Source organism: Bombus huntii, chromosome 12, assembly GCF_024542735.1.
Source record: "Bombus huntii isolate Logan2020A chromosome 12, iyBomHunt1.1, whole genome shotgun sequence".
NCBI lineage: Eukaryota > Metazoa > Arthropoda > Insecta > Hymenoptera > Apidae > Bombus > Bombus huntii.
This window is the reverse complement of record NC_066249.1, coordinates 7,583,145-7,601,578: the sequence shown is the minus strand read 5'-3', so window position 1 is coordinate 7,601,578 and position 18,434 is coordinate 7,583,145. Positions and strand designations below refer to the sequence as shown.

Genomic DNA, 18,434 nt, shown 5'->3' with positions numbered 1-18,434 from the left:
TTTCAAGTAGAGAGTATTGTAATGTAAATTTGAAATCTTTTTCTGCAATGCCATAACCAAAAATTTAGCTTGTTCGTCGTAAGATTGTTGAAATACATTTGAGAAGGTACTGGAGTACTTAGAGTAATAGCTGCGGATTCCTTGGATCGATCGTAACTGGATTTCTCTTTTAATTCAGATCATTTTTTGATTCTTACGTTCAGGAAATATCGGGCCAATGTTTAAGTGTGATATGTGTAAATGAAGACATTAACATTTTCATAATCGTGAAATTTAGTGGCCAATTCCCTATATTTACGACTTTGAAATAATAAAATTGCGCAAAATCATGTGGAAATTACTTGAGTTAAATATAATACCTTAACACAAACATGCATTTAACATGCAGTTAAAGTTTTATTTGAAAAAACGAAGTACAATATGCCCAATATAAAGATTGCTTTATTTATCGAATAATTATTTTTTCTCGGATAAAATAACGCCGCTGTTCCGAACCTATCATTGAATAATAAATTCAATTTCATGAACTACGAATTAAAGTTTCTAAAAATTCTTTTCTCTTAGGTAAAATAACGTGACGTCAATCTCAATTTTTTTCGTGAGATTAAAGTTCACTCGAATTGAAAAATACGTATTTCTTGATATTTGCTTTGACCAGTGCTTGCAGCTGATAATTGATATATTGAAAATAAATGATTTTCGTAATTTTCAACGCTGTTTTTGAAATGATTCTTTTCGTATGAAGGCACGACGATTGAAATATAACATTTCACTGAGCTCTTTCGTGTCGTCGCTCGCACTGCGACTCTTTATTTACGGCTATTTTCGTTCGCATTTATTTCGGCCCGCGAGCTATACGCGAATTTATCGATTTCATTTCATGAAGTTTTAAAACGTACTCTCGCCGAACAAAAAGGTGCAATGAATACGAAATTTCCATGAAAATGAGAGGGATGTGGTTTGAAACCTACATACACCTGGGTAGGGATGCAGTGGGAAAACCAAACTGTTTATAGAATTCAGCGTTTTAGCGTTAAATATTTTTATTATATCAATTAATGTTGTATAATTTTACAATTATCAATCATATTATTTCCCTTCTATTATATTTATTCTTTATGTTTATGTTATTTATGTATGTTGTTTATAATATAAAATAAAGTTCGCAAAATTAATCGGCTGTATAAATTACTTGGTATACTTTATGTAAAATTATGCGACGTAAGAAGTAGAAAAAACACAACTCGAGATCTGTTTTCAATAAACGTCGTTATATTCTGCAACGATGCCACAATAATACTCAGCAAGAATGATACTCGTAGAAAAATTAGCATATCTAATAGAAAAACTGTCAATACGAATTAAATTTGGAAAAATTCCCAATAAACATATCGATATCAACATCTGTCTAACCAAAGCGTTTGCTATCTACGAGATCTCACAAAGCTGTATAATGATTAATATATTTCCAGAAACGGTAATAAAAATTGATCGAATGTTTTCATTATGAACTGAAAGCAATCAAGCTTTTTTCATCGCGGTATTAGCGCCCGAGCAATGCCTATGAATACTTCCCAATTAATAGCTAACGAATAATCCGTTCGCTTGATAGTGAGCAAACACGCCGCGCAACGAAACCAAACAGCCTTATTAATGCCCGGCTAGCAAACATTTTCGCGCAAACACCAATTAGCAGACACGATAGCATTGAAGGCGCTCGGAAAAATCGGCGCGAAAAAATCGATAAGGGCGAAAGCGAACCGATGCCTCGTGCGAAACGGACACCGGCCGCTTAATAATTTACAACGATTACGCGCGCCACGCTGGAACAAAATTTACAACGCGCGACATCGCTGCGACTAGCTTTAAACGGCTTCTAACGGCTGATTTACGATTCAACCCCCTGCAGTGACGCGTGCACACGCTTCCATGTATCCGCATGCACCAGGCGTACGAAAGCCGGATGCTGAGGATCAGTCGCGTTGCGTGCCGAAAGAAATACACGTAAGAATTTCTGTCGTCTCGTTCTACGAACATTTGTTTTAGTCTTTGCAACGTTTCTCTCGTGCGTCGATATATGACGGCTGTGAGGGTTTGCTCGGATTAATGAAATTGTCAGAATGCTAAAAGAACGAAAGTGAACAGATTTTAAGTAGAGAAAGTCTAAACGCGTTCGATACGATGTCGATGGAAGAAACGTGCGTGTTTGAGCGACGCCTGCGTTCAAGCATATTCCAATCGATAATACGATATATACTCTTGTCCTTAGAGTTGTCATTGCTTATCTGGGTTTTTTTAGTTGACAAAATTATATTTCTGTATTTTATTGTATTTAGTATGGTATTTAGTATTTCAGTATTATATTGTGTATTTGGGATGAACAATGCAGAGGTTCATGAGTCGTTATAGGGCAGAAGAATTCATTTTGTTGTTTGTAATGTTTTTAAAGTTGAATCGTATTTTGTATTCCGAGAAATGGGCATAAGGATCATGCTGTATTATCCGACTATACATAGACGATGCTGTGCTTCAACGTTGGTAGAAATGAGTTGTATACGTTGCGTTTCAAGAGAAATCGAAACAAGGATTTGCGTCGTGACATCCGGAAGATTCATTTTAATTTTTGTAATATTTCTAAGGATCAAGAGCATTTTGTATTCAGAGAAGTGGACACAAGGATCAGTCTTTGTTATGTGAATGGGCGGTGCCCTGTTTCAACGATTTCGCTCTAAATCAACATTCACGTTTATCAGGAAATCGCGTTGAAATTGTTAGTTTTCCAACGGACGCTTTCACTGTTTTTTTTATTAAACTCAATCGAATTTTATGTCATTTTTATAGATAATATTAGTTTCGTAATATTCGAAAATATATTTTATTTTTGATGCTACAAATCCGTAATAGAATACAAGAGGAGGTCAGTTGTGATCTTTTATTTTTGAATGATATCTTACTTTAAATTGAACTTAAACATTTTCACGATATGAATATTTCGTCGTTTCATTTCTGAAAACGGTAAGAATCGGCCTTTGTTTAAATACTAGCACTATTTTTAAAACAGCGTACTAAATCATGGAAGCTGTTTAAAAAGTTATAGCCATTCGTCTGAAAGCAGATTAATTTTGAGCGATAACATTTCTTTTAACAGTCACAAGGTTTAGAGATAGTCACATCGAATAATTAAAGTGGGACACTGTACGTGTACTACGGTTGAACTGCAATAGCAGCGTAATTGACATACCTTCGTTAATTATCGTTCTGCTTATTAAGCTGACCTATCCTAGAAAGAGCACGAGCGGGGGTAATGATGCGGTTGAAAATAGAGGATCGTGCTAAGTGTCTGGATAACATAAAAATAGCAATACATTTGTAAATTGTTTAGAAATATTTTATTGCTCCAATGTTAGATATATCTTTGAATTAAACTTAAACATACGATATATATATATATATATAGAAATCTTGTATGAATATATAACGCGTGTTACGTGAAACATTTTGAAATTTCATTAACATTGTAGTGAGGCACGACAGTTACGATTATATTGTTAATTGAAATAGGATTGGAAATATACATGGAAGGTACAAGATTTTTTAAGTATACATTTCATAAAAATCACAAAAATTCGATTATCCATTCGGTAGGTCCACCTCTAACATTTATTATATGTTTAAGATGCCTGTTTATGTCGTATACTAATTTGTCACTAAATACATATTTGTAACAAATATCTTTTATACTCCACGCAGGTTGTCAGTCTTGTTTTATATTTTATCGATATAATCATGATCATAATCTCATTACAGTTGTAATGAATTTTCAAAACGTTTCGTACAGCGCATGTATTTAATATATTCGTAAAAGATTGTCATATATGCTGGAATTGTCTCGCGAGCCAGTGTATTCCAAAAAGACGAGCAATACCGATAGAACAGTAAATTTAGCGATGTCTGCCGGCAAAATCGGATCGTCGGTGGCGAAATCGCAAGGGGTAGAAAAAGGGTGAGTGGGTGGATGTATCACGAGGTAAAAATATACTTGCCGCAATAACCGAGAAGCAGGGACAAAACAGATAGGTAACCCGATGGAAGTTCCGCCTGATCGAGCATTTTACATTGCTGCCATGACAGGGAACACGGGCGCATCAATGTTGAACCCGCTTCTGGTGGGCCTGGCAGCAATAGCGACCTTTTTGATCCTGGCTGCAGCTGTAATCCTGACGGCGCTCTACCGGAAGCACTCGAACGGTCGGCCCGGAAGTCCAAAGCACGCTCCCATCGTGTGCGAGCCACCTAATGCAGGTGCAACTACTCCGGTACACCCCCAGACCAAGCAGGCGGTCGATGACATCGATCCGGACATCATACCCAACGAGTATGGTGAGTCTACGGCTTTCCGATTGTTCGAAACGTTCGCTAAACTATGGCCTTCGTGTACACAACGCGATCATACAGACCAATACGTATACAGGGTGATTTTGAAGTAACGGTACTTGCAACGGGAAAGAACGTGATTCTTCGGACAAAAATAAATCGAAGATATAAAATGACATTTTTCCATGCTTGACGTTTTGCTTGCGAGAAAATCGGCTTTGAAAAACTGTCAAGTAGACTTCAGTTTAATTAATTATCGCCTGTACAGAAGCGAGGACTCGGCAGGAGTTTATCCTACGGGTGAAAACATGTCGAGAACGTATAATAAAGTTTTTTCATTCGACACCTTGTTCTTGAGAAAATCAAATTTGAACCATGATCTCGGAATCACCGTGTGGATCAAACCAAAATATAGGTGTCTTTTATTGCAATTAAAATCTTCCATTTTAATGTGATTTAATACGTTCAAAAAATTGGTACAAGTTATCCCATGACTCCAAATGAAACCAACATCCTTGAAGATTTGTCAAGTATAAGCGAACTTGGCTAATTTAATGTTTCCTACCTTTTTTTACATCAGTGCCAGAAAGTCTATTTACGAGAATTATTTGTTCCTAGTCTGTGGATCGTAATGAGAAGCTATGATTAATTAGAGTTTCTTGTCAGGTAAGCAAACAAAAATTCAGTTCAAAAGGGTCGAACGTTGTTACAAAATCGTGAGTGGAAATATTCGACTATGCTATGCCCAAAAGCTGAAAACCTAAATGCTTGAAAACAAAGGATGGATTCGGTGTTTGTATCGTAAAGCTAGGTACAATGGTCCTATTCACTGCAAACATTTTTTCTGTCCAAAAGAAAGAAAAAATGTACACGAAGCACAAAGTTCGCCAAATAAACTAGATTTGGCAAATATACGTGTACAGGTAGAAAAAGAATTCTTGTTGGTAAACTGGTTAAAATGTACCTTTATCTGTTTATTCCATTGGTTGTTTAATTGCTCGTCTTCGCCACGATTGATAGCCACGATTCGCGTAACTGGAACAATCGCAGGTCGATTATCGTACCGCTTTCGTGTGCCTGTACTTATACCTCCGTGTGCCTTCGGATCGTGCAATTTCTTGGATTATCGACGTGGCCCGCTCTATTTTTGTTTCAATTGTTCATTGAGAAGTGTGGCTATTTTCAGTAGAGTTAAAAACAGATTTCATGGATTCCTTTAACCCTGCTACGCGTGTTACGTTTTGTTTGGCTCGTTTTAGTTGTGTTGCCGTTAATTTTTGAATTTAGATTAAATTGTAGCGTTGTCTCTTATTTAATGCGATTGGCAATTAAACTCCACGTTTCGGCTAACCTGCTACGCGCAGGAGTACTGGCACGGGAGAGAATTAAAGTTGGTGAAAATAAATGTTCGCTTAATCCTATTATATTATTAAACAAATATTCTTCACAAAAAAAAAATGTTTATTCGTATTCTAATTGGATATTGTCAGAATTGCCGTTGAAATTTCAAATACTCGAAGTTACAATCGTTCGCAATACGTTTTCACTCTTATTAATTACAAGATTTTAATTTGATAGATTTTCAATAATTTACAAATTGACAAATGCAAACACGTCGATTAACAAGACTAACAATAACTGGGAACTAATCACACAGAACTGAGGAATTAACTACTCTGAACTAAGGAATTATCTCTCCCTCTTCTATGTCGCTATGCTTATTTATATTTAGGTCTACCGTGGAGGGGTCGTCATGTGACGGGTTATTCCGTGGGGGTTGTGAGACTCGAATTTGGTTTCTATATAAATTGTTAAAATTTATTTAAATTTCAAATTGGAACGCTCACTCGCGTTATTGGTAGTTTTAGTCTACGTTACGGCGCGTGCGCTGCGCGGGACGTGACAACGCGTACTGGGTCAGGACGTAATAACAGATGCCTAGGATGTCGAGTACCTGTTATATACCGAAGTTTTATACTTAGATTTTAGTTCTATACTTTTTATATTTAGAAAGACCAATTTTTGCTTCGAATAACGCTATTGCTATAAACTTCTAGTTCTGTATTTTCCTTTTCATGATTAATATATCACCTGCAGTAGAAAAATGTATTATTCAACTGTTGAAATTTACCACCTATTATTTTATAGCTAGGATAAAGAAACGATAGCCATTTCCAATTATTTTGTAAGTAGATAAATTAAATATATTCGCTTCTGTACAGGCGATAATTAATTAAATTGAAGTCTGACAGCTTCTCAAAGTCGATTTTCTCGGAAACGAAACACGAAGTAACGTCGGTTTATATCTTCGATTTATTTTTATCCGAAGAATCACTTTTTTCCTTGTTTCAAGGAATAAATATTAATTCATATAAAAAAAAATATTACTACAAATATCATTAAATATTACTTCAAAATCACCCTGTATATGTATATACGAGAATATAAATTTAATATTCCGCTGAAAGATAACGCATACAAACACACACACGCACACACACACACGTAGAATCTTCATTTTTCAAAGAATTAATTGGGATACGACACTCCACCCCCGTAGGACATATTATGTTTGTTCAGCCCATAATCTTCGGGTGAAATGAAAATTTCAGAAAGATTTTTTCACGCGATGATTGTCCTGGACAGATTATTATCGTTTCATGGAATCGTTATTGGTTTTGAAGTACCGTATCTCTCTTCCTCGTTAAATCGCTTGATTGAAAGTGGAAATTCTGCGGTTTATTCGTTTCGGTTGTAATTTACCAGTTGCAAAACATTTATAGAGTTACATATCATCTGTCAAATACCGAGCTTTTTTCTTATCCTATTCTGCCTCCGATAGATCGTTTAAAATAAAATAAAAAAATAAAAAATGTAGAAGATAGAACGAGCAGATAATTATATTTCGTTTTAAATATTTAGATACTTAACCTAAATTTCACTAAAATAATCGGCACTAAATTTTTCCATCTCTGTTTCAAATAAAATTTGTCCAAGTCCGATGTAAATGCATAATTTCGTTCTTTTAAACTTTATCATCTGATTTGAGTTTTAATTATAAACACTCTCGCTCTCTATTTAAGCTCTGATTCGCGGTACGTTTAATTTTGGAAAATACGTTGATCGAACGGAAGAAAAGGTCGATAAACGTATGATAGTGTATTGTCATTTCTTTCTATTCAAATTCCCGGGAATGTTAATAGCGAATGCTTTGGCGTTCTTTTCCCATCAAAGATATTTCCGCGTCGCGTAGCAATGAATTTCGAAATGCATTGTCAGGTTAAATTGGTACGCTTCAATACACATTAATAGATCGGAAATGCAATGCCTTTATCCACAGTGAACAGTGATCAATGTGTGCTCATCAAACTTCTACATTATTATCTCAGCATTAACGTGGGCGAACGCAAAAGCACTGTCCGCCGCGTCGAAAGCTTTGACGCGCGATGCGTCGAAAGAAAAAATGAACGAAATAATAATTATTATTTCTCCTTAAAATATAACAGTCTGAAGGTATTCTTTTCTTTCGGTTTCAATTTCTTTGAATTTCTCTGATCTATTTTCTCTCTGTTTAAAGGAACATGGTAGAGAACGACGTGAATTTAGATACCTCCGATATTTAAAATATATTCAATTCCATTAAGTAAACAAGTTTATAGTAAATAATTATTGTTTTACAATTACTTAGCTCCTTGTTGTTAATAATACCTTATTGATATCACGACTAGATATAGAATCTGAATATATTCCACGCAAATAATTATAATTGAAGCGATGTGTTGAAAATTAATAGCTATATGTATAGTATAATCATGTTTTCATTTCGATCAAAGTCAACGTTAGTTTTAAAAGCAATTGCGTGCATTTAGTAGTTGCGAAAGGAAATAAAATCATAATTGGTAATATCGTTAATACATTGTACCCATACGAGTGACATTGGTTCTATTCTTCGTACTTTAAATATCGATGCATTCAGATTTCAATAATTTTTTACCATCTTCCCCCCGGCTTTATTTCGTTAAATTTCCTCGAGCCAACGCTACGCAACATCTCACGGAAATTATTTTCTTCGCGATCTTCAAACAGAAACAAATGGAATTGAATCGTATGACCAATAAGCTGTTTACTATGGCTATATAGAGAAATATAATTTTTTATTTAAAATGATAGCATATTAAATAAATCTAGCGCTGCTTGCGAACCTCTTTGTCCCGTTGTAACGTATTGTATCGTACGCGGAGACCATTCTCGTCTAGAATTAATCGACTAATCTGCTTAGTGGATGCGCGACTTTGCATGGCTTCTTTCGAATCTGTTCACAGAGAGAAGACCTCTAACGTATACTCCGATATATAAGACACCGCCTCAACGAAGAAAGAAAGATCGAGTTATGGACGAGGCGATCTCACCAGAGAAAAGGCCGATCGTGCAACACAGTTTAGATCTACCACCGGATCCGATGTTGACCGACTGTCTGCCAACGCCGACCATAAATTATCCCCAAAACCATGTATCCCAAGCGAATACTTACAGTAATCCACCCACTATGGCGGACTTCAAGCAGATGGCAATGGACGCTTACAACCAGCGAAACAACCAAAATGTGAGATTTTCAAGAATATTTTCGTAATATATATTTCAAGTCAAAGTGAAAATGAAATTTAAACGGATCGTTGTCCAAGCTTTTATAACATCCAAATTTGAAGCATCACATCTATGTATCGGTTTCAAAGGATAACGAAAATATATTTCATATCCATCGATCTGACACAAAGAATGGAACTTGCACGATGCTTTGAAAGAATAATTCCGCATAAAGTTAATTTTATTAGAAGTTATATTCGTACAGCAGCGATCTAGAAGAAGTTAAATATTTTACAGTGGAAACATATCTCGAAACTAATTACAAGACCGAAAATAAACGTGTAATTTTCGAAACAGAAGCGTCAATATTAACCTTACAATCGTGACAATGGATTCCACTAAAAGTATAGATTTCTTTACTCGATTTAAACTAAATTTCCCTCGAAATTGTTCGATAGAGACTACTTCTCTGAAGGAACAATTCACGAGACATCATTCTTACAGGTAATAGGACAAGAAACGAGATAACAGGTAAACGAATATACGAGCGAAAGGAGAAGCATCTCCGATATCATACAGATTTCATTCCTTTCCAGTCTATATTGTTTTAATCGCGTTTCACTCATATTCCCTCGTGCCGAGAAATGACAAAAATGGCATAGAAGCGGAATGGCCGATATCCCGGAAGCGGAACTAATCGATGAGTCCCGTGGCCATATAAATCATTCCGACAATTAGCCCCGTAAACTCATTACGGTCTGTAAATTTAATCGGGTGCCTTTTTTAGCGATATCTAATAGAGTGTATTTAGTCGAAGCCGTTTGATTAATGAGAAGCAATTAACGCTTCCCCTAGCTGCCGAAGAGGGTAGAGAGGAAGAAGTGGAAGGTCGTAGGGGAAACTAGCGAATTACCGAACGAACGATCGATAAAACGTGATACAATATTCAACAGGGAGATCGCGTTCCTTTTTTTCGCCGGAGGAAGTAATACGATCGATCCTCTTTCGTCGACGCGATTTCTCTTCTTTATCACGACCAGTCTTCCCTCTTTTTTTCTTCCGTATAATTTCTACTCTGTCTCGCATAGCCAAACCGACAAGGTTGTTTTAAATATTCGAAGTTTCGAAGACGACCACAGGAGACCTAGGGCACGAGCCAAGAAAACGGATCGCTCGTTTTAATATGCGGCAGTCTTCTACTTTAACTTTTCCGGTTTAGCGAGGCCTTGGGTTATCTGTGCTTTCGCCAGTTTAATTACATCGAAGTTTCCTCGATAATTCGAGAGGTTCCGATGCGCGTATATAACTCGTCTTGAACTCGACTTCAGTTTCCTTTCGACACTGGTCGCGTTCCGTCGAGTGTCTGAATAATTTTAATACCGATTCGAACCAGTACCCCATCCAGCCACCATCTACGCCATTACTTCGTCGTCCTTTTCATTAACCGATCCCGATATTCCTGCTGGATGTTTTCGTTTCACTGTTTTTGTTTTCCTCGGAATTACGTAGCCAGTCGCGGTTTTCGATTATTTCCAACCTCGCTCCGCGCGTTCGTTCCCCGTCAGCTCTTCCATTATTAATTCCAACCCCGAATTTGCAATTTTCACAAGTATCGATACATTTGCATTTACCGTTCTTCTTTTTCTCTCTCTCTCTCTCTCTCTCTCTCTTTCTTCCTCCGTTTGTAGCCTCTCTCTTTCGCTCGTCCACTCGCATTTCACGCGGCTCTATCGTAAATCGGAAGTTTTGGTTATTTTCCAAACGAATAGTTTACGCAGCTTCTGGAATACGATATAGATTTTATTGCTCTCGAGATCCGATTTAACGTATCTGGTTTTTGCGCTAATAATACGGTTGTAAGCGACGCTAAATTATACACTCGCGGTATATGTAAATTACATATTTTTAATACGTGATTTGAACTCGAGGAACTGCAATTTTGAAGTAAATTTTTGTAGCTTAATTAAAAAAAAGAAGAAAAAAAGAAATTGGAATCGGTATCTATCTGCAGTATATTTGGAAACAGCAATTGGCATCATTTTATTTGGCTCACCTTTCGTATATTTTGTTGTTAGTTACACTGAAATTAACGAGTTTTAAATGCGCAATTTTCAAGATATAAAAGCGTGTCTTTTTCCCGTTTTTATGAAATAAATGCGATGCATTAATAAGTAATCATTCATAAAAATTAAATCCATTTATCGTCAATTTTAAAACTGTTTTGGCGTGGCTTTGATATATTAAATGAAAATAGAACGCGTTGATGCAATATGGTAACGTGCAAACTCAATTAACATTGAAAAAACAAGTTAGAAAAAGCACGTTTACCTTTCAGAAAAGTCTCTAAGGACGCGAACTAACCTTCCGTAAAGCATTTAACGTTTTACGTTCTCGACGCAATTAACTGAAACTCAATTTTAAAGAATGTTTACATCCTTCGAAAAGCGTTAAAGAAAATAATTAATCTCTCTCCATCGTAAACTAGTTAAGCGCTAGTTTCTGCCAAACTGGACAGCCATTAAAATTTCAAATTACGTAATTATTACTCCTACTTAATGCGTGTAGCCTTCTGTTTTTATTGCGTTCGATCCTATTAAAACATTTTCCTTGTACCTTTGAAACACGGAAAATCTAAATGATACGGATTGCTTGACATATTTATCCAATTTTTCACGAAACATCGAAGATTAACGTGTTCCATAAAATACATGGAATTTATTTATTTTACCCAATGTCGAATTTATAAAATTCCAAATATTTTCATTACAATGAGAACTATAAAGTCAAATATGACAAAAAATGTGAGAATTTTCAGGACAATCTAATATCAGTGAACGGACGAAAAACTTTAGCGTTAAGGAATTAACTCGTTGCTCGACTAGCAATCGATGGTTAACGTTTATTTTTCGAAACGAAGAATCCTGTTTCATTGATTGCAGGTATACTACAGTCTCCAGAGGTCAGGCAAAGGGTTATCGTCGATGCCGCAGAGGCCAGTTTCCTCGTCGGTTTCCGCGCAGGGGAAGTTCCATCAACCGGAAGTGGTGACGCGCTCGAATCGAATACAAGAGAGTTGTATATAAAGCTCGCGATGAAAGTCTCACCGTGTCTAGACACTTGAGCGACTCTGCACGGCGTTCGTACGAAAAGCTAGTTACAAAGTGCGCGAACATCGTTTCCGAGCCTGTGAAACGGAGTCGAAATTCTCGCGAGCCGAGTCGCACGTTGCGTCTTTCTACGATCGACGTGCGAAATTCCAAGCATCTTCGCGAAACACTGCGAACAATTCGCTGTACAAAAGAAAAAACGAGGAAAACGAGAGGAAAAGAGAGAAAGAAGTAAAAAATAAAAGAGGGAGAAACCGACGGAAAAATTCCGTGTTTCTGACGAGAACGGGGACCTGCAGCCGGATGGGTCGACGATTTTAGTCGCGTACACCATCAGATTGGACAAGTGGATGTCCAGTTGCAGGTTTAATGAAACGTTGATGATCAGACAGGAACTCGATGCTTGACGAAGTGTATCGAATCGTTTGAATTGTACGTTCTTTTTCTACCTGCAGATTTTTATAATAGAGTACGGCCACGTTACACGAATAAAACGGAAATAGAAAAGCAGAGAAAACGGAAACAGAGCTCGATAAGAGCAAAGTCCAATTTGACGAGGCAGCGTCCTTGAATTATCGAATATACAGTTTGTAACGCGAAATGGATATCTCGAACGATCTTCGTTCTTGTTCACGTTGCGTACATGAACCTTGGAATCGTACATTGTACTGTTTATATGAGATTAGTTTTTGTACAAAGATCTATTGTAAATAGGCGAGACAGCCTGGTCCTAGTGGATAGTTACCGATGTCCGAATTTCATTCGCTAAAGTCACGTGTTATGTCGGGGAGAGGATTGTTCGGTCACGTAAGATAAATACTCGATGGCATACGAAATAAAGAGAATACGTTTCATCTGTTTTACAGAAACGAGCTTCGCCCACTTGTCGTCCTGTCCGAACCTTTTCCCGATCTTCTCTATTAAGAGAGCAGAAAACGTACCGAACGAGCAGTCAAAATTTCAGTCGCACGTGAGTCGAATCGCATTTCGCGTTTCCTCTCACTGACCGCTAACCATTCTCCATCCCGGACGTGAAGAAAATCTTAGCGCATCACGTGCATTTACGGCGGTGAAAGCAGCATGAAAATTTTATTCGTAGCAGAACCACTCAACTATCAAATAACATCTACGACCGTATCGAACGACGATTTGATTTTCGTTTAAATTTTCGACGACGATAAAGGCACGATTAACCTTTCATTTCGAAACAATCTTCTAACGTTTACCCTGTTAACCGGAGAAGATGAATATAATCATTTTTTCATTGACGAATCTCCTATCTCTTTCCCGTGTCGTTTCATATTCTTTGAAAATATAATATATCTACATTTGCGAGAGCTAAATCGAGTTTAACGAAAATTAACGTGTCCGTATTAATTTTGAATTCCATGATTACAGAAGTAGGTATTTATTTAAGAGACGACACGGTTAACAGATGAATATCGATGCGTTGTTATGTTATTATCTCGTCTGAGATCATTTTAATCTTAAAAATTTATTTTGTCTATTAAGCCATGTAAACCTTCTTTCTCTTATTTGTGTTCGTCTTAAACGAAGCTGAATGCATCGTTTAGGTTCATTTTCGTTGGCATTATTGTCATTCGTAAATGAATGTCAAGTCGATATATTTTGTGTATTATACTGCTTCAATATAAATTTCATTTTGTCTTTTTTTGTGTTGTTAATTTTACGATTTCTTTCAAACTTTACCTTTTATTTTAGTTTCTGTGACGTGCGTTGTTAAGGTAAAAGTAAAGGTGAAGGTAAGGTGAAGGTATTCCTCAAAAAGCTTGAAATTTTCTTGAATAAGTTTGCTTAATCAAACGTATATTCACGCGCCCATTTGGAATCTATCGTATTATAATTTGTAAGTATCTTTACAACGCAGGTAAGTATAATTTCACATTCGTAAATTATCCCGATAGGAATAACGCGTAAGAAAAACGCATCTTCGTTAATTTTCACACTTACAACGATTATTGCTCGAACTCTTTGGGTTTTCAGCGTTTAGCACTTTAACAAAATATGGAAGACTTCTCAAAAACAACGCTTATGTACTACGTATGTACATATTTTATATACAAACTTTAAAAAATAAATTGTATCGTGTCCTGACATCCCATGACTGCTCTGATAAAGGCTCGATTGAATTAAAGATATGAAATCGGACCAAAAAATTAAATTACATTAAAGGGATGATTTTGCATCTCTCCAATTCTAACTTTCTAATACAAATTATACTCCTAAAAAATAACAAATAAACCAGTCCACGTACTTCTAAGCGACAGTGTGTAATGCACATTGGTTCTACTCTTTGATTTCGAGCAAACCCGAAGAACAAACATTCGAATATCACCTCGACCTACTTTCCAACATTTTAAGGAAAACGAATGGCCGGCTTGTCACCGTTAGTTTTGAACGCAGAACGAGCTGACAAGAAGGAGAGGATGCGCCCTATTGGGCAGAGCGCATTAATTAGAGCATTTCCAGGGAATCCCGTGGCGCGACGGTGTTTGCATACATTGTGCACCTTCGGTCTTGCTAACAGGGACTAACCCGGCACACTGACGAACCCTATTATTCTATGTGCCAACCGTGTCTCTGGGGCTGTTAAGACGACCCCGACTCTCTACACCTAACGTTCAAGCAGCGTTCACCCCGCGCCTCCAACTGTCGCCCATTCTACTCGTGAATACACTATGTAATTACGATCCATCCAACCATTGTAATCCGATGATTTTGTAGTGGATACAGATGTGGTGAACACTCATGATCGTCGTTGCTCCATCAGCGAAAGCGTCTACAGTGCTGACGCGTAATTGGTTCTTCGAATTTTGGCTTGACTGTACTTCGTGCAGCTACGCTACGTACTCGAACGACGTAGGGTAGTTGATTTTGCTTCGATGGCTTGTTCAATGGGGGATCTTTGTGTCTGTTCTAATTGCTATTTTGGGGAGTTGGCTCGATTCTATGGGTTTTGGCTCTCCGTTGGTTGCTTCCGGTACACTGGTGCTGGTTGTTGTTAATTTGAGTAGATGATTTGTTTGCCACCGTAGGTAGTGAGGTAAGTGACACGAGCGAAGACGAACGACGCTTATAATGGAGCGTAATATGAACCGAAGAAGGATGACGATGAAGTCGAAAATGTTGTATTTCTGACATAAATTTGTAAATTATGGGATAAAAAGAAATTTCAAAAGCTATCTTCGTTTTATAACAAATTTTAATCCTCACGATATTTTCGTGTTTCATTGTCGTTGCTAATATCCACATACGCGCATTTGATGTAACGACAAAACCTATTAAAAATATATACGTAAATTATATTACTTGTCAGCTTTGATTTGTTTTAGCAGCTTAACGATTTGTAGTTTATTCCATGAGGATAAAAATAATGTGGTCAATAATGCACGTTTATTTTGAGAACATTTAAGAATATCCTTCTAATCAAGTGGTTCTGCCAATGTTCTGTATCTAATTTCTTTTTAGAATTCTTGGAATTGTATTTCGATTTCACGATCGTTTTTTGATAAGAATAACGACGATCATTTTCATAAACGTTCGTTTCTTTATGATGTTAAAATGTTATTGTAAGTTGGGCTTCTTACTTGTCACGTAAACGCACTAATGTCAAGTTTATTTTATCGCACATTCAGAATTTAGAAAAATGAATTAGACGTGAGAAATTAACAAATGTCCTAAAGTTCCTACAATATCTTAAAACAAAGTGATTCAACTACGACTTATTCGAGTTAATATTAAATTATCCTGAAATGTCCGCAAATCATTGTCAATGATGTACATGTATTATTGTTGGAACTCGATTCTATCGCTGTCTCCTTGACCTGCTTTTGTCATAGTCGATATCCAATTAACCAGTTGTGCTCAAAATTAACCAAAACTGGTTGATCGTGACCGCATTAGCGAAATTAATTCGTGGCGACAAGTTTCAAACATCGTATCTTTTCTATTATGAACTAAATTTAATTTGATTTGCATATGAATAGAGCTGCGTTTAATTTTCAAAAGCACACGTATTAAGATATAAGATATAATACACATACATCTATGCTTCTCTGTTTAACCCCTTCACGACGTAATCAGAGGGAGATTCGAACGATTCAACGATTATAGTGGTAGGAATTTCGTATCAATATTTATTATTTATAAAAAAATTATAAGTACGTATATTTTATATCTGATACGAGGAACACAAGAAACGAAAATAAATAATTATTTTCTAAATCATTAATTTTCAATTCTCCGTCGCTTTATTACGCTGTCAAAGGCTTGATATACATCGAAAACCATGACCTATAACTATTCATACACATTCTTACTCATCGATTTAATCAAAATTTAATCAAAATTTAATCAGAACTTATAATAAAGTGCAATATAGGTAATCAAAACTTATAAATAAGCTGTACTGTGTACGCGTAATTATACAAGTTGCAACAAATTCCCGAAACAAAATTGTCAAAGTCAAACTTCGTTGAGAGAGACGAGATATTTCAAATTACGATAGAACTCTTTAACAGTTCATAGAATATTGTACCTGCGCTCTGACATAATGGAACGTCCGCCGTCGATAACAGTCGCTTTAATACGCGAATAAATTTCCATGGGGACTGATCGCGGTAACCATTCCATATTTCTGACAAATGGTCGAGCGGTATCGTATTATTTGAAAACATGAAAAATATCTTCGGAGATGCCCTCGATATACCGTATCTGAAAACGTCTGGTATGTAAATGTACACAACACGCTGTAAAGTATTCGATATCCATGGGCGGTATCGTTCTCTAATAATTAACGAGCTCGCGGTATGGTCATGGAATCGTAGTCTAAATTACTGCACTTACCTACCTAAACCGCCCATTAAATCTACACAGAAACGTGTATTATTTTAAGCACAGCCTGTTGTGATCGATATGAACAACGTACGCCTGGTGCATAAGTATCGGCTTTAGCCTGATTTGTACACTTTGTTTAAACGTTCACCGGATTCCCAATTACACGCTTAGCTTTTTCTTGTAAATCGTTGTCGCTGCCCTTGACATATTTTCTCACCGTCGTGAACTTTTAACTGGAGATTAAAATAGGAATAACGACAAATGTTTTTGACAGGTAGTTGGTTTATGATGTGGAACGTTTGCAAAATTTGCAATAAGATCTCACTCTCTCCCTTGTAGATGGTGTACGTTGCATCCATGGATAATTCAAAATAGGGTAGGTTTGGTTATTTAATTCTAGAGTTTAGTTTTAGAGTACAATGCAATAATAGCAATAATTTATCGTCGACTAGGTAAGAAGCTTAATTTGTATGCTACGTGTATTATTATTTTATTCTTGTAAGAAAATAAATTAGGAAAAGAAATGTTATTAAGAAGATTACAAGAAATAGAAGGTAAGTATATTTAAACATACATTATTATGCTACTTATTTTATTAGTATAAGGATCAATAGTAAATACGTATATGGCATTACGATAACCTTTTCTGTTTTGTTTCAAAAGACTTCTGTTTCTCTATTATCATTATTATCAGCTTGTTATATTATTTACGTATCATTCTTAGATTAAGATTAGAATATATGTACTTCCAATTTTTTTCGTCTATTTTTCTCCTAACTAATTTCTAACGCACATCTTAGTCGTTTAATACTTTTTTTTACGAAAAAGAACGATTTTTCGTTTAAACGTAATTAAGCAAATCAGTATAATTTAATCCGTAGCTTTGGATCATCTCCGGCAATTGCTTACGCAGTAATTCCATTTACTTTGGTGCCGTCTATTGTCTCATATTTGCCTTCTAAGCTTAGATCAAATATACCCAGTGGAATAGGCTTGATGTTATCGTACCAGAAAATTAGCCAAAATGTTCTCCGAGTATTGAACCGGAATAAGATCTACGGGCACACACTGATTCAATTAACGATTAGCTTTAGCGAGCTTTCTGCTAACTGTTTCTTAATTCGTCGAATAAATTGAGATGAATGAAATAGGATTACGTGCGAAACTATTTAGTTGGAACCGATCAGGATATCATTTACAGTACTTTGTTTTCATTTACATTCTGTCGACGTTCTAAAGTAAATTGTAAAATAGTAATCACAAAGAAATTCTAATATTAAGACCGAAATAATGTCAGCCTTGGCAAAAAAAAGGTCTTAACAAAGATAATGTTTATTTTCTACAATAATATTGTATCTAGCGATGTAAAGGAGAATCAGTTTCATGGTTCGCGTTACTCAACTCATTTTTACGACTTGATCGTTAGACATACTTATACATGCACATGCTTCTTTATAATTTTTTGCTTTATCACGAAGCCTTTAAACAAAGTCGCGAAGGATGTAAAGATAG

General features: G+C 36.2%; 1 protein-coding gene across 1 annotated transcript in view; it reads left to right on the top strand.

The window, feature by feature from the left end:
• Nucleotides 1–13,737, top strand: part of LOC126871794 (hemicentin-2-like) — a 166,450-nt gene extending 152,713 nt beyond the window's left edge. The window contains exons 10-12 of the mRNA XM_050631028.1: nt 4,132–4,380; nt 8,697–8,977; nt 11,898–13,737. Of these exons, the coding sequence (XP_050486985.1) occupies nt 4,132–4,380; nt 8,697–8,977; nt 11,898–12,041 (674 nt within the window). The 3' untranslated portion in view covers nt 12,042–13,737. The remainder of the gene's footprint in view (nt 1–4,131; nt 4,381–8,696; nt 8,978–11,897) is intronic.
• The last annotated feature ends 4,697 nt before the right edge of the window (nt 13,738–18,434 follow it).